General features: G+C 46.6%; 1 protein-coding gene across 1 annotated transcript in view; it reads right to left on the bottom strand.

Moving 5' to 3' along the window:
• The window catches only part of LOC138278807 (E3 ubiquitin-protein ligase TRIM39-like), a 233,389-nt gene that overhangs the window by 17,262 nt on the left and 191,976 nt on the right, over positions 1–24,151 (bottom strand). The window contains exons 3-5 of the mRNA XM_069219319.1: positions 19,600–19,830; positions 12,715–12,737; positions 2,396–2,502 (exon numbers count right to left, since the gene is read on the bottom strand). Coding sequence (XP_069075420.1) covers positions 2,396–2,502; positions 12,715–12,737; positions 19,600–19,830 — 361 coding nt within the window. The remainder of the gene's footprint in view (positions 1–2,395; positions 2,503–12,714; positions 12,738–19,599; positions 19,831–24,151) is intronic.

Below are 24,151 nucleotides of genomic sequence, written 5' to 3'. Positions count from 1 at the left end.
GTAGCACAGACCCTGGTACTGCCAAACTGCCTTTTCAGGGGTTTCACTGCAGCTGCTGCTGCTGCCAACCCCACAGACAGGCTTCTGCCCTCCTGGGGTCCAGCCAGGCCTGGCCCAGGATGGCAGAACAAAGGACTTCCTCAGAGAAAGGGTGTTACACCCTCTCCCTTTGGAAAATGGTGTGAAGGCAGGGGAGGAGTAGCCTCCCCCAGCCTCTGGAAATGCTTTCTTGGGCACAGATGTGCCCAATTCTGCATAAGCCAGTTTACACCGGTTCAGGGACCCCTCAGCCCTGCTTAGGCGTGAAACTGGACAAAGGAAAGGGGAGTGACCACTCCCCTGACCTGCACCTCCCCTGGGAGGTGCCCAGAGCTCCTCCAGTGTGCTCCAGACCTCTGCCATCATGGAAACAGAGGTGCTGCTGGCACACTGGACTGCTCTGAGTGGCCAGGGCCAGCAGGTGACGTCAGAGACTCCTTCTGATAGGCTCTTTCAGGTGTTGCTAGCCTATCCTCTCTCCTAAGTAGCCAAACCCTCTTTTCTGGCTATTTAGGGTCTCTGCTTTGGGGAATTCCTTAGATAACGAATGCAAGAGCTCATCAGAGTTCCTCTGCATCTCCCTCTTCACCTTCTGCCAAGGAATCGACTGCTGACCATGCTGGAAGCCTGCAAAACTGCAACAAAGTAGCTAAGACGACTACTGCGACCTTGTAACGCTGATCCTGCCGCCTTCTCGACTGTTTTCCTGGTGGTGCATCCTGTGGGGGTAGTCTGCCTCCTCTCTGCATCAGAAGCTGCGAAGAAATCTCCCGTGGGTCGACGGAATCTTCCCCCTGCAACCGCAGGCACCAAAAAGCTGCATCACCGGTCCCTTGGCTCTCCTCTCACGACGACGAGCGAGGTCCCTCGAATCCAGCAACACAGTCCAAGTGACCCCCACGGTCCAGTGACTCTTCAGTCCAAGTTTGGTGGAGGTAAGTCCTTGCCTCCCCACGCCAGACTGCATTGTTGGAAACCGCGACTTTTGCAACTTCTCCGGCCTCTGTGCACTTCCAGCGGAAATCCTTTGTGCACAGCCAAGCCTGGGTCCACGGCACTCTAACCTGCATTGCACGACTTTCTAAGTTGGTCTCCGGCGATGTGGGACCCCTTTCTGCAACTTCGGGTGAGCACCATTTCACTCTTCTTCGTAGTGCCTGTTCTGGCACTTCTGTGGGTGCTGCCTGCTTCTGAGAGGGCTCCTTGTCTTGCTCGGCGTCCCCTCTGTCCCTAGACGAAACTGGCGACATCCTGGTCCATCCTGGGCCACAGCAGCATCCAAAAACACTAACCGCACGACTTGCAGCTAGCAAGGCTTTTTGGCGTCCTTTCGGCGGGAAAACACTTCTGCACGACTCTCCACGGCGTGGGGGATCCATCCCCCAAAGGGGAAGTCTCTAGCCCTCGTCGTTCCTGCAGAATCCTCAGCTTCTTCTGTCCAGTAGAAGCTTCTTTGCACTCACAGCTGGCATTTCCTGGGCATCTGCCCATCTCCGACTTGCTTGTGACTTTTGGACTTGGTCCCCTTGTTCCACAGGTACCCTCGACTGGAAATCCATCGTTGTTGCATTGCTGGTTTGTGTCTTTCCTGCAGAATTCCTCTATCACGACTTCTATGTCCTTGGGGGAACTTTAGTGCACTTTGCACTCACTTTTCAGGGTCTTGGGGTGGGGTATTTTTCTAACCCTTACTATTTTCTAATAGTCCCAGCGACCCTCTACAAGGTCACATAGGTTTGGGGTCCATTCGTGGTTCGCATTCCACTTTTGGAGTATATGGTTTGTGTTGCCCCTAGCCCTATGTGCTCCCATTGCATCCTATTGTGATTTTACACTGTTTGCACTGTTTTCTAAGACTATACTGCATATTTTTGGTATTGTGTACATATATTTTGTGTATATTTGCTATCCTCATACTGAGGGTACTCACTGAGATACTTTTGGCATCTCTAAAGCTGCCCCACCGCTGGTACTGATATCAGGGGAGCCTTGGATTTGCCTCCTCCCTTGCCACTGGCTTGGCATGTCACACAGGAGCGACAAAACTCCTTGACCTTCTCTGAGATCTGGGTCCAGTAGAAGTGGTTGACCAACCTCTCTCATGTCTCAGTCACCACCAGATGCCCAGCCAAGGGGATATCATGGACAATGTTAAGGAGGAACTCCCTGTACTGTTGAGGGACCACCAGCACGGCTCAGGTGTTAGCACAGCTGAGGGGAGTCAGTGTGTAACCCTGTACTCGCCAAATGGTCGACCAGGTCTTTCCACAGTAAAAGCTGTAGCTGTAGCTGGTGGAGGCCGAAGGTCTCAGTGTGGACACCAACATATAATTACATTCATCACAACTCTTTTTACCTTTATATTTCTTCATCTCCTCTTCAAGTTTCACAGTTATCATAACTTCTTTTTCCCTTGTTTTCTTCATCTCACTCTCCGGACCCTGAAACTTCACCTTCTTACACCTGAAGGACACACAAATCATTTTAATGTTACAGACGACTCGGAGGCTACAGGATCTGGAAAGGAACAGTACAAACACCCTGTAATTGGAAATAGAATACTGCAATTTACAGGAGCTCCTGCAGGACAGCAGTTGGTGTCTCACTATACACACACACACACACACACACACCAACAACTCTGGGGGGCATCCACAAGTGTCACACATTATCCCTTCTACTATGCACACCCTCTGCTCAGAACCTTGCAGGGATTAGCACATGATAATACAAGCTTCAGGATCTCAGGGGAAACTGAAAAACGCAGCAACTTACACACATGGCCACTCTCTCTCTCCACCTCCCTGTCTATTCATCTGATTACCTGTATACATCTTTCTTCTCTCACATCACTTAGTGTTCGTCGCTCTCTCTGGTTCTCTCTTTCAGAAAGCTCCAGATATCGCAAAGGTATCTGTGCACATTGATTGTTACTACAAAAACAAACACTTGCACAGACTTTGTGTGGTGCGCTGCCTCGACTTTATTTCATCCTCCCACCTCCTCCCTCTTTCCTTCTCTCTCTGCGACTCTAACAGCACAAACATGATTGTGCACAATTGCTGTTACTACCCTCACACTCTCTATCTCTGTCTCAGCATCTCTCAGCCCCTCTTTGCTTCTCTGTAACTGAATATTACTTGTCACACACACCCAAACACACACTTTGTTTCTTTTTTCTCTCTATTTCATATTAACTCTCTTGGTTTGTTTGTCTCGCTGACAGTTCTTGGGATCTCAAAAGCAGATGTGAATAATCACACACTATCTCATTCATTCCCTCTCTCACTCTCTACATATGCTTCTTGATCTTCTACTCACTCTTGTGATCTCCTGCATCTGTCAGGCTCACTCTCTGTCTGTCTCTCTCTCTTTCTTTCTTCCTCTCCTCCTGTAAAATCTCAGTAGTGCTGAGTATGACTGTCTGTGAGATCCTCACCCTGTCTGTGAAAGTCTTCAACCTGGAATTACTACATCGTCGAATCATTGAGGTCCTACACCTTGGAAACGTTGAAATCCTACACTGTGGAATCTTTAGAGTCATGGTCTTTGGAATCTCTGCATTCCTGTACCTTGGAATCTCTGGATCCCTGTACACTGGAATCTCTAGATCCCTGTACCTTGGAATCTCTGGATCCATGTACCTTGGAATTTCTGGATCCCTGTACCTTGGAATTTCTGGATCCATGTACCTTGGTATACTGGATTCCTTTACCTTGGAATCTCTGGATCCCTGTAACTTGGAATCCCTGTATCTTGTAATAACTGAAGGCCTGTTCCTTGAAATCTCTAAACAGCTAAATATTGGACTCACTTAAGTCCTACATTTGTGGTTCAAATCATTTTTATTTTATGTAACAATATACAGCGATCACATTGTATGACCCGCCCACAAAAGGGCTGCATAGTGATAATAATTATATAGCTGTATTAAAAGTAATAACATAGAGTGGGATGAAAGGTAAACAAAGCATCCCCATTTCCTCTCTCCCTCCCCCCCACCCGGAGCACATTTACCCATTAATACAGCAACAATGAGAGAAAACACTAAAGGTTAAACCCCTACTTGGCCCTGTTCACTGTGTCATGGCTGGTGTGTCGTGAAGCCTCAGGAGCCGGATATATCTGGGGCATGTCAACTCCCTAAACTCCGTAGAAAGGAGCCTCAGAAATAGGCCCCATAACTCTCAGAAAGAGTCTGCTTGGCTCGTCAATGTCAGAGTAATATTTTCCATGCCTAAGATGTTCCATCCCAGGTGCATGGGAAGAGTACCCCAGTGAGAGAGAATGTTTTGAGTGGCCGAACCCAATGCCAACCCTATTAGACACCCCATATGGTCGCAGATTCTACGCTTGCCATATTTTAGCTGTGTGACGTGCCCTGTTGTATATGTCCTCCCATTCCCTACGTGTGAGAGATCTACCGATTTCGGCCTCCCATTGTCGTTGTCCTGGGGATTTCTGTGTATCGGGGGCCTTTTGTAGGAAATGATACAGGTCAGTGATTAATCTTTTATCTGAGGTCTTCTTCAACAGCCATTGCTCAACATCTGTAAGGGATCTCTGTGCCTGATCTCGTATCCCTGGATGCATGGCCCAATGACGAATTTCTAAGTAGCGCATCCGCTCTGTCTCAGGGAGTGCATGTTTGGATTTCAGAATGTCAAAAGGTATCATGCCCTCGACATCAAATAGATGGCCAACAGTGCAACATTCCGGTTGCAACCACTTGTTGTAGTCCAAGGTGTTCATGCCAGGGATAAAGGACGGATTGCCAGCATTTGGTGTCAAGGGGAAGGGAAATGTAGTAAAGTGTTTTCCTGTTGCCACCCGGTCCCACGTTCTCATAAGTGAGTGTGTGATTGGAGAAGAATATAAACCCCAAGGTTGTTGTGGGAGGGATAAGAGGGGAATCTTCCACAGGGATGTGCCTGTGAGCGCCCTATACATAAATGGCCACCTCTTTTCGGACTCGTCTCTTGAGCACTCTACTAAATAGTAGAGTTGGGTGGCTTGAAAACAGTGCAGTAGGTTAGGCACCCCCAGCCCTCCTTGTGCCGGCGATTGATAGCATAGGGTGCGGCTCACGCGAGGCAGCCTCCCTGCTCAAATTAAATGGTAAAAATCTTTCTGTAAAGATTAAAGTGTTCCCGTGAGAGGCTCGACCGGTAGGGGTTTGAAAAAGGTATAAGATTTGCAATAGGATCGTCATTTTAAGGGCAGCAATGCAGCCCAGCTATGAAATCGGGTATGATTGCCATTTGGCCAGTCCGCATCGTACTCACTGTACCAATAAGCGGTAGTTAATAAGGGTAGTGTCGGAGATGGTTGGAGCAAGCTTGAGCCCTAGATAAGGGATACTCTGTCTATGCCAACATAATGGAAACTGCCAGATATTGCTGGTCCGCATGAGGGACCTCGATATTAAGGGCTTGGTATTTCTGAACATTTACGCGGAAGCCGGAGATCTTCCCAAACTCCTCTATCTCCTGCAGAAGAGCCGGAACGCCCCCCTTTGGATTATCTAAGGAGACTAAAACGTCATCTACGTATATAGCCAAGGTGTGCACTTTGCTTTCAAATGTCACACCCGTTCTATTTGGATTCGATAGTACACTCTGTGTAAACCGCGCCAATAGTAGGGGTGACAATGGGCACCCCTGTCTGGTGCCTCTGCGTATGGGAAATGATTGGGAGGAATGTCAGTTCACCCACACCATCGCCCACGGTTTGCTATAGGTGCTATGGATCCATGTGAGAAACGGAGGGCCGAAACCAAAGTGGGTTAATGTTGTGGCCAGGTAAGGCAAATGCACTCTGATGAAGGCCCAGGGTTAAAAGCATAATGTCCTTACGAGCCCAGCCTGCCTTATCTATTAAGTCAAGAATGCGTTTCGTGTGTCCCCACATTGGGGGCGCATCACAAATCCATTTTGGTCTGGGTCAATCAGACCCGGTAGAAGCGGATAGCTAGAAGACCGGTTAGCAGCTTATTGTCCATATTAAGTAGTGAGTTGGTCAGTAGGGCCCGCATGACTGAGGGTCCTTCCCGGGCTTAGGAAGAACCACAATGGACACCTCCAGCATTGAGGGCAGAATGGAATCAGGGCCTGTTATGGCATTAAATAGGCGTGTCAAGATGGGTGCCAATTGGAAGCAGAAAGTTTGATAAAATACAAAATGGAACCCATCCGGGTCCGGGGATTTATGAAGCTTGGTTTTAGCTATCATCGCAATTCAATTCTTCTGTTTTAAATTGGCCCTCCAGTTGTGCCACTTGATCCTGTGTCAGCCGAGCAGTGGGAGCATCCCCTAGATAGGTCACGGAACCACCCCCCACCGCGGTGTTAGTGGGGTACATGGTTTCATAGAATTGACAGAAGGCTGAAGCTATGGAACTGCCACCTCTAATCATGTGTCCCTCAGACGATCGGAAAGACTCCACTCCCGTGGACTGTCGCAGGGCGCAGAGGCGGTTAGCCAGCACCTACGTTTGCCTCCCACATAGAAGGAATGGTGCATCCGCAGGAGCGCATATTCCGCTGTGTCTTGGTCTAGGCCTGCCAATTGTTTACGAGCTGCCTCCAATTGCCTCCAGATCCCTGGCGCCCCAGTACACTTATGGATCTGTTCTAGATCTAGCACCTGTTTGGTCATCGTTTCCCTTTTCTCTTTCCTAATCTTGTTATCCGTAGCTGTAATTGCAATGAGCTCTCTTCTAATGACCACCTTTAGAGCCTCCCACAGAAGAAAAACAGAGCAGCCTGGAACATCGTTGAGTGCCAAATATCTGGAAATAGCTTGTTCTATTTGTTTAACGAACGCCGGGCGCTGAAAAAGAGCTTTGTTCAGTCGCCATGGACGAACCTGTCTTTGGAGAGGAGAAAGCCCGAGGGTCAAAGACACTGCTGAGTGGTCCAACAAGCAGCGGAGTTGTATATTAATGGTTGGCAGTAAGGATTGTATACCTGTAGTTCCTAAAAGAATGTCTAGTCTAGCGTACGTTTTATGGGCATGTGAGTAGAAGGTGTAATCTCTTGACTAAAGATAGGACTCTCACCACATATCTCGGAGTCCCAACTCCCCCACCCGCCTAACCCCTTCTGCTGATAATGTTCCCACTCCCCCTGGTGCCGATCTATCCATCTCATTGTGGAAGACTAGGTTCAGATCTCCTCCCAGTAAAAGCAATTTGTCTGGAATGGCTGTCACCTCTGACAGTTCGTTGGATAAATCATTCTTGACCCCCATTTGGTGCATAAATGGATCCCACCACAATAGTGTAACTAACAATGTAAGCTAATTCTGTAAGCCAGAAACCTCCTCTTGACCTCCAGAACCTTATCTCCCACCTTACCCCGTAAGGAGCGGGAAACTAATATGGCAACCCCGGATGTCTTTTTATCTGCTGAAGAGAAATACTGGTGAGGGAAGGCTCTGGAACGTAATCTATGGCAGTCCCCGGCTAAGAGATCTCCTGTACAAGTCATATGTCAGTTTTCACATGCTCTACGTGTGAGAGGACTGCCATACGTTTGACTGGATTGTTAAGACCCCTAACATTAAGGGTCAATACAGTTAACTTATCGTGAAGAGCGGTAGATCCTGACGATGTAGTAGTGTAGCCCCCGGAGAGTGATAGGAAGTCCTACCACCTGTCCTCCTATGATCGTGTCCCTCTTAGGTTGCTGGCTGTTTACCTGCTACCCTCAAAGAACAACACAAACATAGATCAACATCTCTGGACTACCACAGAATAGTCTCTGTGGGCAATCCTATAAATGAAGGTCTAACCATCTCCTTCCATTGGTCCCTCCATCCCCCACCCATTTCCTCTCTGTGTCTGGCCCTCAAATAGCCAGAAGTGTGTTGTGTTTCAAGGATTTGCACCCCTTCGCATCCCCTGATAGGGACTCCACCACCGCCCTCCTCTCATAGTCTCTGGATAGAGACGGAGTGCACCCAGCAATGTCCTCGGCTACGCCGTCTCCGGCGTCTCAGGGGTCCTCCTTTGTTGGCGACTGAGTCGGCTCATGGGGATACCCCAATCGCAGGGCTTTGCAAGCTGCCTCCAGTGAGTGATGCTGGTGCACGGTTCCATCCAACCAGAAGGTAAGCCAAAAAGGAGTAGACAGTCACCCAGCTGTGATACCTCGCATCAGACCTCTCTTAGATCATGGGAGAGATCTTGTTTCACCACCTGCAAGTCCTCCTTATGAGACTAGAAAAGGGCCTCCAAGAACAAGCGCGTTACCTGTTCCTCTCATCCGTTGCCCTCTGGGGTGCGATCGCGCTCGAGAGGGGAGGACCCCCCGTCGCCTACATGGGTTTGGAGAATATCTCCTTCAGGGTGCGTTCCTTCGTAGCACGGGCTGCTGTCATAATGATCTAGGTGATAAGCCGTATCCAGACACCGTTGCTATGAATCCCGTTGACGGGGTCACAACGGAATCCATGCTCTATGATGGGGGATGTCTCACAAGCTCTCGTGCCATCTCATAAATCCCACTCCTGTTTTTCTAACAGGTGCAGAGTAGCGGGGGCCCATAAGGCGGGTCGCTCACTGGTATAGCTCACCAGCCCTGCTGGTTCCAAGTAGGGGCCCGCACCCCAGAGAAGGTCCTGTGTGCACCACCCCAGTGAGGTAATGTCCCGGGGAAAATCTCCTGGACCCCTGAAGTAGGCAGGCCCCCCCTATCATGGCCAAAGAAGTGACCTCAGTGGGCCCCCGCTCCCCTGAAATCCTCCAGCTCTAGGCCGCTGCACTCTCCTCACCTCTCCCCCGATGGTGGCTTCTGGGGGTGGTTCTGTCCTTCTTCTTCTGCAGAAAGAGGGGGGTGATCTCTCTGCAGACTAGGGTGTCAGCCCCACCTTCGACCCAAGCCCCGCCATCACCCCTCGGGCCCGCTGATGTCCTGGTGTGGATAAGGCCTCCCCAGCAGACTGCAGATGGGAGCCGCCGTGGTCTTCTTACCAGGCCGGGCCTCCACGCTGGGCCCAGCTGCATTCACTGTCCTGGGAGGTGATCAGGCTTTGTCCCTGGGTCCGATGTCCCCCACTTCACCGCCACGGCGATGGGTGTGATCAGGCCTCCTTCACCTCTCCCCACGCCGGCCCGACCAGAGAATGCGGGCTGCACCACGACCACTGCGACGAGCAGCACCAGGCCCACATGGTATTGGCCAAGTGGTCCACCTCATGACTGCATTATGCTGCGCTGGGGGGGTTCTCAGGGGTCTACATCACTGGATTCTCCCCAGGACCACCTTGGAATGGGTGGCAGGCACGGAGGGATCAAACCATGCGTCCTATCTGTCTGCCATCTTGACTCCCAAGTCCGGCATTTTAGAGTCTCTGAAACTTTGAACTACAGGACCATGGACTCTCTAGGGGCCAGATGTAGCAAGAAGGCAAATTGCGACTTGCAATTTGCGAGTCCTTCCGACTCGCAAATTGCAACTCGCAATTTGCTATGCAGAACGGTGTCTCAGACACCGTCTGCGAGTCGCTATGGGGTCGCAAAGACCCACCTCATTAATATTAATGAGGTGGGTCGCAATTTGTGACCCCATAGCGATTCAGGGCACTCACGGGGATGGAGGCCTGTTGGGAACAGCAGACCTCCATGTCCGTGACTGCTTTTAAATAAAGCAGTTTTTTTTTTTCAAAGTGCAACCCGTTTTCCTTAAAGGAAAACGAGCTGCACTTTGAAAAATAAACCGAAACCTTTTGTTTCGTTATTTTTCAGGGCAGGTAGTGGTCCATGGGACCACTGCCTGCTCTGAAAAATTATTTTTTATGCCAGACACAAAGGGGAAGGGGTGCCATGGGGACCCCTTCCCATTTGCGACTGGGTTACCATCTACTTCAAGTGGATGGTAACTGCGAGTTCATTTGTGACCGCATTCGCAGTCGCAAATGGAATTACATCGCATTGCGACTTGCAAATAGGAAGGGAACACCCCTTCCTATTTGCGACTCGGAAATGCATTTTGCGAGTCGGTTCCGACTCGCAAAATGCATTTCAACATAGCAAATGGGCTTTAGCGTCTCGCAAACGGCGTTGTTCGCCGTTTGCGAGTCGCTAAAGCTTTGCTACATCTGGCCCTTAGTTCCTGCACCATGGAGACTCTAATGTTCTGCATCCTGAGGTCCTGCACCTTGGGGATGCTGAGGTCCTGCACCTTGGAATATATGAGGTCTAGCACCTTGGGGACTCTGAAGTCCTGCACTTTGGAATGTCTGAGGTCCAGCACCTTGGAGTCCCTGAGGTGCTGTGACTTAGAGTCTCTAAGGTCCTCCACTTTTGACCCTGTTGCAACTTCGGTTCGTGGGCATCTCACTTCGAGGCTATGACCTTTGGTTTGACTACTTCTAAATGGCTACTTCTAACACCTCTCTAAGTAGAATCCTTAACTTTTCTTCTATTTGTTGGTGTTGTGAACTGCTCCCAGGTGCCTCTCTCTCAAGTATCAGAGGATTAGCCCCTCCGTTAGGACCTAGACTGCTTTCAGATTACTGTAAACCACATGCACAGGATATTCACTGCAGAGCATCTTAAAAGTGAAATGGTTCCTGCCCGTGTCTCTTTCACTTGTCTCTTCTGCATCTCTCTCTGCATTTCTCCCTCCTTCTCGTTCCCTTCCCGTTCACCTGCCTAGTCTCTTCCTTCTACATCTCTTGCTCTTTTCGCCTTCTTTCTTTCTGAATATTATAGTCTCCATCCCTCCCTCTCTCTGCTCAGATGCCAGACGTGAGGGTTCTGGACACTTTCCGAAGTTTGAAGATTGACAGAATGCTGACCCCTGAGGATCCTGTGGACTGAAGGGAAGTCGTGAGGGATGAAGAAAGGTTTCTTACCACCAAAAGCAGATCTGAGGAACAGAGTTGGGTTTATGAGGCCTGGGGGAGCCCTTTGAGGACTGGAGCGACATCACAAAAGAATGAGTAAAAACAAAAGTAGGCAAAAATTGAAAAAGTATTCAGAGGAATAAATATCCACATTAAAGGAAATAAATCTGGCAATCAGCGGAAGAGTGCAGAAACTATAGATTTGTAGTTTTTTTGTAGAATGGCCATTGGACTTAATTATACCTGTATTTTGGACAATTACATGACATTGTGACTCAGGACAGATACGAACCCCTTTCAGTGCACAGTGTTCTAGTACACATAGGACATCTTAATTGAACTGCGATTTTCACTTGAGCAGAGCAGTATCTTCATGTGATATTCCTTCATGTACATCTTTTTGACACTGAATGCACATTTCATGTTGTCTCTTGTTTTTAACAAGGGCTCCACTTCACACATTTCTCATTTTTAAGAACTTTTCTTTTTTTTATTCTCTCACTGAGGACTGACGTGCAGGGCATTGCCCATGTGTTAGGCAAGGATATCACTATAAAAGTGGAAGTATGCTTTACATTTTAATAGCTGCTCTGAAGCCTTTCCCTTGGGAAAGCTCTTGTGTTAATCACAAGTGGGTGAAAAGTGTTTCTGCAGAGCCTTCTGAACATGAAGCATCTGTGTGGAATGTACTGTTCTGCATAAACCTCTGAATGTGGAATACTATGTCTGAATAACAAATGTAATGTAATATTGTAACTCAGCAACTGCATAACTTTGCCTCAGTTTGAACAACTGAAGTACCCGTCTCTCTGCTCTACCCATCTTTAGAAGATTGGGATGTTGGGAGCTCCCTTGAAGACAATAGATTAGCTCTGGGCTTATAATGATTGGAATAAGCCAAAGCTCCAACATTCCAATCCTTGTCTTCATGTTTCTCCTTTTTTACCACTAAGGGCAGAATGTTTTAAGAGACTTATAGCCCTTCTCTCTCGGGCTATACCGGTTGTTAATGGCCCGCTCCTTTGTTCTAGACCCTCACCTGTGGCTCGGTCCTATAACTCAGGTTCAGGGCCTTTAATACCTGGTACAGCCCTCTGCAGCGGGCTATAAGGCTATACTATCTCAGAATTATTTGCTTTCATATAGCTGATTATTTCCAAGTAAAGCTTTGAAAATTACACCCATTTTCAGTTTTAGTAGTAACTTAATTCTTAGTAATATGGCCACTCACGGTCAGATAGGCACAAGCAATATCTTAAACTAGGGCATAAATCTAGGGTTGTAGCCCTTTAACACCCTACACAGGCTCCTTAATAAAAGATGAGACAGGTTTGCGAGCTGATGTGGTTTTTAGACAATTCCAATGATGTTTCAAAGCACAAAAGGGACATTTGAGGATTGGCAGTGGGGTCAGAAGGTATTGAAGGAGGTTTTGAGTATGCTGTGAATGTGGAAACCGTGAGGTAGTTTCTGTGGACAAAATTGATTTTTGTGGACATGAGTGCGTTCCCCTGGACTCGGGGGGTATTTACATAAGACTCTGAGTTCCAGGGTCTCAAGGTTGTTTTTTGAGCACTCAAGTAATGTTTCTGAAAACTGAAAGAAGCTTTTAAAGATTGTGGATGTTTTGAGAATAAGCAGAGGGACTTCACCACTGTTGGGAAGACAGGAGAGTTGCTACGATGTGGTCTACATATAATAATTGTATGAGGTAGTACTGCTCGGGCAGCAGAGTGGATTTGTGTGAGCTCAGTACTGACATTTCCACACTGCAGCCAGATCTGCTCCTTACACACTGAGAGGAGAACAATAAACCAACCTTACCTGTCCAGGGCGCTTCTAACATCCTGCAAAACAGAAGAACAGGCAAAAGGACATCAGTTTCCACAACAGATTTTAAATTCTGGCAGAAGTTTAGGTACAATATAAGTTGTGAAATTCAAGTTCAGTTACACACCTGGGAGTATGTTCTGAATAGGGTCACATGACAGCACAGCTTGTGATATCCCAAATGGTCCCACAAGACAGCAGAACGTTGGAATTCTGAATGAGGGCAGATGACAGTACAATCTGATATATTCTGAATGCATCATGTATTATAGTCTAGAGTTCCTGAGATCAGATGCCAGACCTGTTATAACTCCTGCATCACTTGAGAAACAACTAGTGTCTATACTCAAAGTATACCACTCCATAAATACTTCTAACGCACTTCTTTGGGATTAAATGTAAATAAACAAGGACTTTGGATAAAGCGCGGGATAAGATCCTTAGGTCTCTTGTTTCTGTTAGAAAATGTCCAGTTATACAAGCTGCAGAACTAGAACTGGGTATAACCAGTACTCAGGAAAAAGCCCTTGTGTCTATATACTGCGGTGTTTTCGTTTAAAACAGGTGGCTCCAAATGCTCTCTGAGAACTGATCACACTTGAACTGGAACATTCTCAGTCATCAAACTATGTTCTATGTATAGAATCGGACTTCCTCTGAATTGTTTCAATTTGAAGAACAAATTATTAAATGAATGGACGGAAGTAATTCTATGTTGTGACCGGAGAGAAAGATTATGCTTTTCTTCCTTCCCTTTAATCAATAGCAGCCATTTTCAAACTTTATGATAAACTACAAATCCCAAGAACCATTGGGAATGGAACAGGCAAAACATCCAATTAAACATAAGCATTAGTCCATGACCAATCAGATCCCAGCAGAGACCCAAACAGTCCACTTTGGACCAATTGGCACTTTGCAGTGCTTGCGCTGTATATTCTGGTGTTCACTTGTAAACTAGTGCAGCACCGCCTCATTCCCCACTTGCACCTAATTTTTGTATACACGGAGGTTTCCTGAGATCAGCAGTCGAAAGGGGACCCCTTAGAATTCCAGCCCTGGGACTATGAATCTTATGAGGTTGTAGACGCCTTAATTTACCAGGCTGTTGCTGGGGCCATGGGCTCCTTGGAACAGCACCTGGTGGATCAAGTAGCGCGTGCCTGCACCCATATCTCTAATCCCATGAAGGAGTCCGCTGCGCCCTCTTGGGATCTTAGGCACCTTCCAATCTGCCCCAAATCCAGACCATGTGCCTACCAAGCTTCCTCGCAAGGATGGCGTTGACTATGATGCTTCTGCTTGCCTTAAGCAAGCTTTCTTGGCTATCCACCCCCTCCACCCCAAATTCCGGGTCCTACTGAACCAACCCTGGAATTCCCATGCCCTATTTCCCTGGACACTCAAGATGATGAGTCCCCTGTGGACTCAGATGATGAGGCAGGGTCCTCCAGACCTTGGCGTCCATCCATCCTTTACTCTGCAAACCCAGAGGCCCAGGACCAGGGCTTGGACATGTTTACCCCAATGACATCCTCTACCCTTGGTTCTCTGAGCGGGCCCCGGCAGAAAAGGTAGCCAGCTATGTGGTGGGTCACCTTAGGAAACCCCTGGAGAAAGAAGCCAGCAGCTGCTTTCGGGCTGAATGTCACTGCTCTGGCTTGGAGGGTAAAGTCGCCCTGACTCCCGACATTGACTCGAGAATGGCCACTTCCCTGGAAAAATTCATAAAAGACCCGGAAAAGTCCATATTCCATTCCTGGAGGGCTTGACAGGATAAGCTTTTGAATAATATTGCCGCCCCTTATCAAGATCCTTGACATGACTGAAGAATCCAAGGCCACAAGTGCCCTTATTTCACCAGAGGCCCTTTCAGGGTGGGCACAGCACGCTATCATCTTCTTAGGTAATGCCAATTGCACGCCGTCTACACAGTGCTGCTGCTCCCTGTTGATTAAGGTTACCCAAAGCACCCGGACAATGCGACCTCCAAGGCAAGACTTATTGCCCAAGGGGACCCTTTATTAAAGAGTTCGGCAAGTTTGTGAACACCTTCTTCTCCCCAGACTAGGCCAGGTCCTCCATAAAGAAAGTCTTTAACTCTCGGGTTTTCCAAGGAGCCGGTCATGGCGGAGGCCACTTGGTCAGCCACGCACTTTCCCAATACCCTTCCAGCGAGCAAGGCTCCAGACAAGGCTTCTTTCAGGACCAGACCAGATTCACCAACTTCTACCCCACCAGAGGGCAACATATCTAGGGCAGAGGATTCAAAGGGAGCTCCGCTTCCTCCAGTTCCGCTGAGTGCTCATCCTATTTCTCTTATAAAAGTGGGGTCAGACAGGGGGTTTTCCTGGACAGCCTGGAGATCCTTTACAGCAGATGCTTGGGTTTTACAAATGGCCCAAGATTTCCAAATAGAATTCTATGGTTTCCCTCATCAGGAACCATGGCCTCGTCCCCTTCAGTTTTTCTCCCGAGAGGCAGCCCTCATGGCCGAGGACTTGTCTTACCTACTGGACAAAGGGGGTGTTCCCCCGATGGTCCCACATCCCCATGGGTTCATCAGTAACATCTTTTTGGTGGACAAAAGCAATGAAGGACAAAGCCCAGTCATCAACTAATGAGAATTCAATGAATGGCTTGTCGACCACGATTTCAAGATGGTGGGGATCCACTTCTTCAAAGACGTATTACGACCCTCAGACTAGTTGGTCCACTTGGACCTCAAAAACGCATACCCAAAGATTCAAATGTTCCCCTGCATTGAAGGTTCCCCCAGCATGTTTGGTGCCAACAAACGTTCAAATTTGCCACTCTGTCTCTTATGCCCCTAGTGTGTCACAAAGGTTCTCAAACTGGTTGTGGAACACCTGAGGGTGCAGGGGATACGCCTTATCATCTACCTCGATGACATGCTGATAATGGGTCAATGTCCATGTTGTCTCTCTCTCCAACTTCAAACAGTCATTAACCTTCTGAAGGGGGTAGGCTTTGTGATAAACGAGAAAAAGTCACTCTTGGTTCCTTCCCAGAGAGCAACTTTCCTGGGCTTCATCATGGACTCTACTATGACTGTCCACAGCCTTACATCCCATAAGGTGGGGAAGATTCAACACAAGTGGAGGAAGACCCTAGCCAAACCTCACACCTTGCTGAGGCAGATCACTCGCCTGGTGGGCTGCCTGTCGTCGTCCATCTAGGCCATCCTTCTGGAGCCCCTCCATGACTGAACCTTACAGAGGTTAAAGACTTCTCAGTTGAAGAAAGGACTAACTTACTCCCAACTGGTGTCTCTCCCAGATAGGGTGCTGGCAGAAATCGGCTGGTGGCTGTCCCACAAGGAAGCATGGAATGGGAGAGTGATTTTCGGTTCAGCCCCAGACCTCATTATAGAATTGGATGCCAGCAGGTCAGGTTGGGTTTGCCAGATGCAGAGTTTTTTACAGGGGTCTCCTCAAGAACAGAAATTGAATGAAGCTTCTAACCGGCTCTTTCATTGTACGATGTTGTACGAAGAACAAGATTCAGTTGTGTGCCATTCTCAAAATGAAAAATGTGTCAGTGGTCCAATATATCAACCATCTGGGAGTACTCGCTCCAAGGCTCCAATTTTTGGCAGCACTGCCTGGACCATCAAATCTCAGTCACGGCAGAATATCTCCTCCGGCAAGCGAAGCGAGCAGGCACTCCCTTCATCTTTGGGATTCTAGCCTATGGAAACTACATCCAGAAGTCTTTGCCAAGCTTCAGGTATGCTGGGTACCAGTCTCTGTAGACCTTTGGTGTGCTGGCTGGACCACCAACTACCCGCTTCTTCAGTTAGAGAACGGAACCATTGGTGGCAGCGACAGACGCCTTCCTTCAGGATTGGAGTCAGGAAAAGGGTTACGCATTCCCTCCATTTGCAATGAGCACTCGGCTCAACTCAGGAGGCAACATTCAAAAGTAGTGTTGATCACACCTTTTTGGAGATCTCAAATCTGTTTTCCTGCTCTTCTGAAACTTTCCTAGGATTTTCCAATCAGTGTCCCCCTGCTTCACAACTGGTGATGGAAGGCTCCTTGACCCTGATGGCGTGGAAGATTACAGGAGATGATGGTTGGCCCTGGGCCTTTCGAGACAAGCTGAAGACCTCTTGCCCAAGCCAGCAGTACAGTCAAACGTTACAGGTCTGTATGGACACAATGGACACGCTGGTGCATGCAAAGGGGTATGGATCCCGTGGTCGCAGATGTAGTTCAAGTGCTTAATTTCCTGGCTAGTCTGGTAAAGAAAGGTTTAGGGCATAGATCCATCAATACCTTCCGTTTCACAGTTTTGCCATTTCACCGTTTCGGTAGGACACACCCTTCTGGATGGTTCACCAATGGCATCCGTCAAGAGATTTGTCTCTCGCTTTAACCAGAGCCACGTTATTGTGCTCTTAGGGATGCCAACCAGGTGCTGTAGGTGCTGAACATTTTCTTGTCTTAGCAACTCAACAGATTTTTGTCCAGAAAGGAGATTTAGGCTAAATTAGCAATGACTTGTGCCTGGTATCTTGCAGGAGGGTCTCAGATGTTCGAGTCCTGAACATATTGGGGTGCACCTTCTCCCCATCTGGAGTAAATAGGAGGACCAAGTCCAATACCAGGGTTATTTCTTATCCTGCATTTCCAGACTCCCCTAAACTGTGTGTGTCGTGCAATGCCTCAAGGCATATGAAGAAATGTCTTCCAAGTTTCGCCCACCTGGTGAGCACCAGGTCCTAATCGTGTTGCGGAAACCGCACAGGGCGGTCTCTTCCCCTACCACAGAATGGTGAGTGCGGTGGGTCATGCAGGAGGCTGGCATTGATCTCAAGGTTTTTGGAGCACATTCCACTTGAGGGCCAATGGCTTCAAAGGCTTTTAGCCTGGGTGCCCATTTGGAGGATATTATGAATTCAGGACACGGGTCTTTGCACTCCACTTTTAAGAGGCTGGTGCTGGATATGGTTTGTTTAATCATAAGCAAGCTTTGACCCAGCATAACCCTCGCCTCCAGTCCTGACATAGAATGAAAAATGTCCTACCTGTCGTAATGGAAAGTATCAATTCTATTAAGGACACAGGGACAAGGATTATCCCACCCGGTGAGAATCTTGACCCCCAACCCTCACATGACTGGTAGGTCATCATTTTTCCTATTATGTTATTATATGTTAAATGATGCAGTGTTGTAATACAGCATTATGACTGTGATGTTAAGAAAGCTCTTTTGCTAAGGTTTCTCCGACATGGCACCCGGTATTAATGCTTCTCTTTCTTCCTAGGGACTGAGATTGGGAAACAGGACTCAATGGATGTGCGGTGGCTGATCTCGAGCGAAGACAGAGACTGGGACAACATGGACAAGAGACTTTATGGGTCTCTGCTGGGGCCTGATTGGTCATGGACTAATGCCTATGTTTGATTGGATGTTTTGTCTGTTCCATTCCCAAAGGTTCTTGGGATTTGTAGTTTATCGTAAAGTTTGAATATGGTTGCTATTGATTACAGCGAAGGAAGAAAAGCATACTCCTCGCTTTCGTGTCCTTACTGGAAATAAAGCTTTCCATTACAAAAGCTAGGACATTTTTCATTCAGGTTAGGAAATCTTTCGGACCAGGAGCAATGGAACTTAATTGCAGCAGTTTTAATAAACAGCACTGAAGCTGGTGAAAATGCATGAAACTGTTGTTGATACTGCTGCACCAACGTACACAACCATAATTCACAATGTGACCGTTCTACGAGAAACTTCTTTCTTAATCTGCACACTCACGGTTTGTCGTTAAATGTAAATAAGGGAAGGTGGGAGTTTCTAGTGGGATTGAACCAAACTACATATACTGTAGTAGGTATATTCAGTCTCAACCCATTAATGAATGTAACTAGTGCTCACTCTATTTGTTAAAGTTCCATCAATAAATAGGAATGTACAAATGTGTCAATATTATGATATTTCAGTTTAGGAATAGAACTGAAATATATTTATATTTTACTTTCTTTTAAGAATGGTTATTCTTTGAAATCCCCAGGAAATTTGTAACAATAAAAGTTAATCTGTAAACACATTCTGAATGAGGTCACGCAACAGAGCACAGTGTGATATTCTGGAAGGGCTCATGTGATGAAGTACAGCTTGTGAGCTTCTGAATATGATCACATGACAGTCTGTGATATGCTGAGTGGGATCACATGATGCAGGGCAATAGGTTGAATAATGCAGCCCAGTCTGCAATAATTCAAAAAGGGCCACGTGACAGGGCACAATCTGTGATATTCTGAATACTGGCTCAGGGCACAGCACCATCTGTGACACTTTGAATCTGGCCACACAACAAGCTACAGAGTCTGATATTTTGAACAAGGTCACAGGATAGCACAGCTTTATTCTGAAAGGGGTGAAATGGCACAGCGGAGAGTCTAAAATTCTGAAAGGGGTCACCCGAGACTGCAAAGTCTGATATTCTGTACCAGGTGACAGGACAGCATAGTCTGATATTCTGAATGGGATCACATGACACAGACCGGTCTGTGATATTCTTAAAGAGGTCACATGATAAAGAAGAGTCTGATATTCCGAATGAAGTCACATGACCTAGCCTATCATATTCTTTATACCGCGTCGGACTGTCAGCATATAAGGAGTTTGCTCTGTAATGGATTTTCCTGTACATTGCACTGGGCTGTCAGAACAGAAGCATTTGCAGTTAGTTTAACTTGTCTGAATGTTATATTGGTTTGTCAGAATACAGGTTGCTGTAAATTGACTCTCTCTGTTGATCATGCATGTTCTCACGTACATTCAGCGCATCACACACAATATGAATGGAGCACTTCTGTATTGTCTTGTATTTATGAAGCAGTGTCTCACCTTCAGGAGGTCCAAGGCTGGTTCCTTGCATTTTTTCTCTAGATCTGCTATCAGGACGTTGAGAGAGGTGATTTGACTGGACAGTTTGGAGATATTTGCATTTTCTACCATGGTAATTTTCTTCTCCAACTCCTCCAGTTCCCTGTACAGTGTTTGCTCTTTATCTCTCAGGAGCTGGCGCAGCTGTTCAATCTCAGACTCAATTTTCTGCTTCTTGGCTCTCACCTTGTTCTGTCAGCATCAAAGAAATGATGGTTAGATTCTGGGAAGCTTCCAGTGTCAGAGAGCCCACCCCTTCCTTCCCTCTCAAGATATTCAAGAAAGATGATGATTGAAACAAGAAATCTGATTTTGAATCCCTTGAATATAGTGATAATTATATGTTTCAGGAAGTTAATAGAATTGGACAGTCTAATGACAATTGATTTGTAATCTCAGGATTACAAATACTCGATCTTCTACCTTTCTTACTTACTAAGAATGTGAGCGGAACTACACAGACTTATAAAACGTCTTGCAATGAAACTCATCTACACACAATGGAGATATCCTTAAATCCGAATGCAAGACCATTTGAGATTCAAACTCATCATAGAAACTTAGAGAGCCTCTGTAATTGACAATGTGAGAACAGTCACAACTGCTTTGCTCGCTACATCTTCTTCATTACTTATATCCCTCGGTCCAAGAAAACACTTGCTGATGCGCTGTCACAAAGATATCCAATCACCTTTGTTCAAGCAATCATTCAACCCAATCAAATAACTGATGCTGTACAACATTTGTAGACGTGTGTCTCGCTCATTCTCAGTTTATTCTTAAGGTTGTTAAAGACTTGACTGAGTCACTATCTGTCCAAGAAGATATGTAAGTTCAACAACAGCCTCTACTCACTCCTACCAAGGAACGTCAGGAAGAGGTTTTGTGAATGTGTAATGACACTGCTGCAGCCTGCCACAGAGGACCTACAGCCACTCTCTTGTTAGGTCAGCGATACTTCTGGTGGCCATCTGTAACTAAGGATGTTGAGCATTATTTTCTGGCTTGGGGAATTTCCCATTTAAGTAAAATTAATGCACTCCAAACAATTTATATTTAAGCCTGTACCGCCTGAACTATAGCACAGGATGTCAACTGCTTTTATCCTCACATCACCACCTGCAGGAGGATATCTATTTATTAAATTCATCATTGAGTCCTTTTCTAATATAGCCTATTTTTCTCTTCTTAAAACCATACCATCGGCTTCCACCTTGGCCAAACACTTTCTATCGGATTTAAATTGATCCAGTGGGCTTTAAGACAAAGACTATGGCTTGAAAAATCTGTTTGAAAAATGCAAAGTGCTCTGAACCAGACTCAGAACTAAGCTGCAGGAATACACAATTATCTGTCTGCAATTTAAACAATCTAACTTCCAGTGACTGTGACAAACTTTCCTGACTAGACGCCAGGAGCAACACACAAGTAATGACTGGGAGATTCTTGAGAAAACCATGGTTGGTGTAGCTACATCAACCAGGAATATTCAACCAGTCTGCCACATTGGGTGCCCTTGACCGTGCTTCAAAGGAGTGACGTGACCGAATGCTCAGGAGAGGCATAGGAAATGCCCTTTTATGGAAAACAGACAGAGCCAGAGGTCATTGTGATTTACTGTTTCTCAGACCCTGTCTGGGGCGCCGTAGGGAAGGCAGAGGCTAGAGGGCCTCAACCATGGGGTTTTGAAGTCATTTGCCAGTGATGGCACATGGCCAGCCCTAATATGGCTTTGCTAAGTGGGTCAAGTACAGTACCTTTGCACTTGACACACAGGGTATGGAGGGCGAGCACACTTAAGTAGCTTTTTAACCATGTATCAGGCCTGCCACTGCAGAGCCTATGTGTGCAGTTTTACACTGCTGTGTTGACCTGCCAAAATAGACATTTTGCCAGGCCCAAAGCTACCCTTTTTAAACATGTAAGTCACCCCTGAGGTAGGCTCTGGACAACCCAGACGGCAGGGTGCAATGTATTCAAAAGGCAGGATATGTACATTTAAGTTATACCTGTCCTTGTAGTGAAAAACTCCCAAAGTCATTTTGCACTACAGCAAGGCCTACCTCCCCCATGGGATAACATTGGAACAACCTTATTACATGTTATATGTATAATTCACAATTGGGAAAAGATAAACCTTTCAGGTTTGGTGTCTCTAGAATCACAATTTAACATAACAAATTATAGTACAGTAGGATGTTAAATTGCAGCTCTGAAAATGCCACTTTTAGGAAGCTGACATTTTCTTACTTAAGCCATTTGATGTCTGATGCCTATCTCTGATCACATGTCTGGGGTGGGTGTCACCTGGGCTTTGTTTATTCCTCCTAGACAGCCACACACAATGGGAGCTTGGGTGTATCTTAGTGAGCCATCTCTGCAAGATTGGAGAAAGGAGCTGGGCACAGTAACATTTACACCTGAATATGATGTATCCTGTCTACTTACAAAAGGCTGCATACCCCCTTGTAGGGAGTCTGGAGCCAGGGCAAAAAGGGCAAGACCTCTGTGCCCTTAAAAGGGCTGTCTTTGGAGTAACCCTCCACTTCAAAGGCACCACTGTGTATAAGTACTGAACCTCAGACACCACCACTTCAGTACACATCTGGACCTATGGATACTCTGCCAGGAAGGAGGACTGTTGTGCTGCTGATGGACTGCCTTTCAGTTGGACTGCTGCTTTGCTGAACTCCTGGCTACCAGAATTAATCCGCAATCTCCCTTATGGAGAGGATGTGACTGAAAAATCTTTCTCGTCCCTTGTTCCCACAAAGCTTGTTGAAATGCATGCCATTGAGTGGCCATTGGCACACGCACCTGTGTTACATCGTAACCACGTAGGATGGGACAAAGAACCCCCCTACCACGTAATAACAATACAATCCCAACCCCAATCTCAATATCCTATAAAATATGATGCTAAAGCACCTGTGAGGGAAATCCTCAATCAATTGGAGTACCAGGGTGTCACTGAACCCTCAGACTCATCCATAAATAATCCATTATTTCCAGTCGCTAAACCCGACTATTCATATAGAATAGTCTTAGACTATAGACATCTAAATAGTCACACAAAAACATTTTCTATACAAAATGCACACAGCCCAGCACTTAGGAACAATATAGTGCGTAGAAAATACTAAACAACCCAGGATATGTCCAACAGGTTTTTCTGCCAAAACATAGCGCCTGAAAGTAGGGACCTAACAAGTTTTAGCACCCTTGGTTCTCATAAAAAATTCTGCCAACTCCCACAGGGATACAAGAACAGCCCAGAACTGTTCTCAGCTTTTGTAACATCCATTTTAAATGACATTCACCTGGGAGGCTACTGGATTTGGGAGACAGGATCACATGGATTGTGGATACTGAGTATGATTCCACACCACATGACGCCTGTCAGCCTAATCTGGGTTCTCCGGCTAACTAACAGTGCCTCATCTCTGGTCGAGATGATTGTGGCAACCGGGCGCATGGCAAAAAGACTCCTCAGGGGAATTGTGGTCGTTCTGATCCCATCCCTTTCTCTGTTACCAAAAAGTCTCATGCAGGCAAAAACAACAGAAGCAGAATGTAGTTCAAAAAGGATTTATTGAAGAACTGCATCTTAGATAAAAAGGCATGTATTGCAAAAACTAGGATGATAAAACACAATAAAAGCAAGCAGGTGATTAACAGAGTAAAACACAAGAATAGTCCTACCATACTGTCACTAAGAATGATATATGTATATATTTCTCCTACTTACACTATGTCTGAGCGCAGCGTAATAAGCCTAATCTGCCCTTTGGGTTTTCCCCCTGGGGGTACACCATCCCTCATACCTGGAGGAAGTAGCCTGTAGTCTTGAGAGCCACCGTACCCATGTGGCTCAGGGGGGCAGCCGTCTAAGCAAGTAGCTGCAGCAACGCAGTCAGCAATCATCATGCAGTCGTGGTCAACTGTCTGGAATCTCCCTCTAACAAGTCTGGGACTACGGGGCTGTTTTTATAATAAAACAGCCGACATTTTAAGAAATAGTCCCCAAGTATGAGTGTGTGTTTTCTGTGAATGTTGGAGACACAGCATACCATGTTTGTCGGCAACCTATCTGACTGTAGCCTTGGAGAAAGCACAAAGTGAAATAAATATCCTACTAAGAACGTAATGCTTTCCTAGGTGAAAGTACAATGAGATAAAGAAAATAAAACAGCACTGCAAATGTTGCTGTTGCTAGAAAAATAAAAGCAATGCTGAATGAAATGTAAAAGGGTTAAAGTGCACAGCAGCAGGCCTAGTTAGCTTAAAACAACATGTGTAAAACATGGCTAAAATAGCTATACAACACTCTCCCCTTGCCGGTCAAATGTGGTTTAAAAGATTAAGAAGAGAAAAAAAATTGAATACCTCTTACGCTAACAAAACACTTATATGTCAATAGTGACAAGTTAGGAGACACAGAGGCAGGAAAATGACCATTTGAACAAGTCAAAGTCAATAGTCGGTGTCACTTTGGAAATCGCCAATTACATCC

The sequence above is a fragment of the Pleurodeles waltl genome, unplaced genomic scaffold (assembly GCF_031143425.1).
Source record: "Pleurodeles waltl isolate 20211129_DDA unplaced genomic scaffold, aPleWal1.hap1.20221129 scaffold_59, whole genome shotgun sequence".
In the NCBI taxonomy this organism is placed as follows: Eukaryota; Metazoa; Chordata; class Amphibia; order Caudata; family Salamandridae; genus Pleurodeles; species Pleurodeles waltl.
The sequence above is the reverse complement of the archived record's forward strand: the minus strand, read 5'-3'. Positions and strand labels throughout refer to the sequence as shown.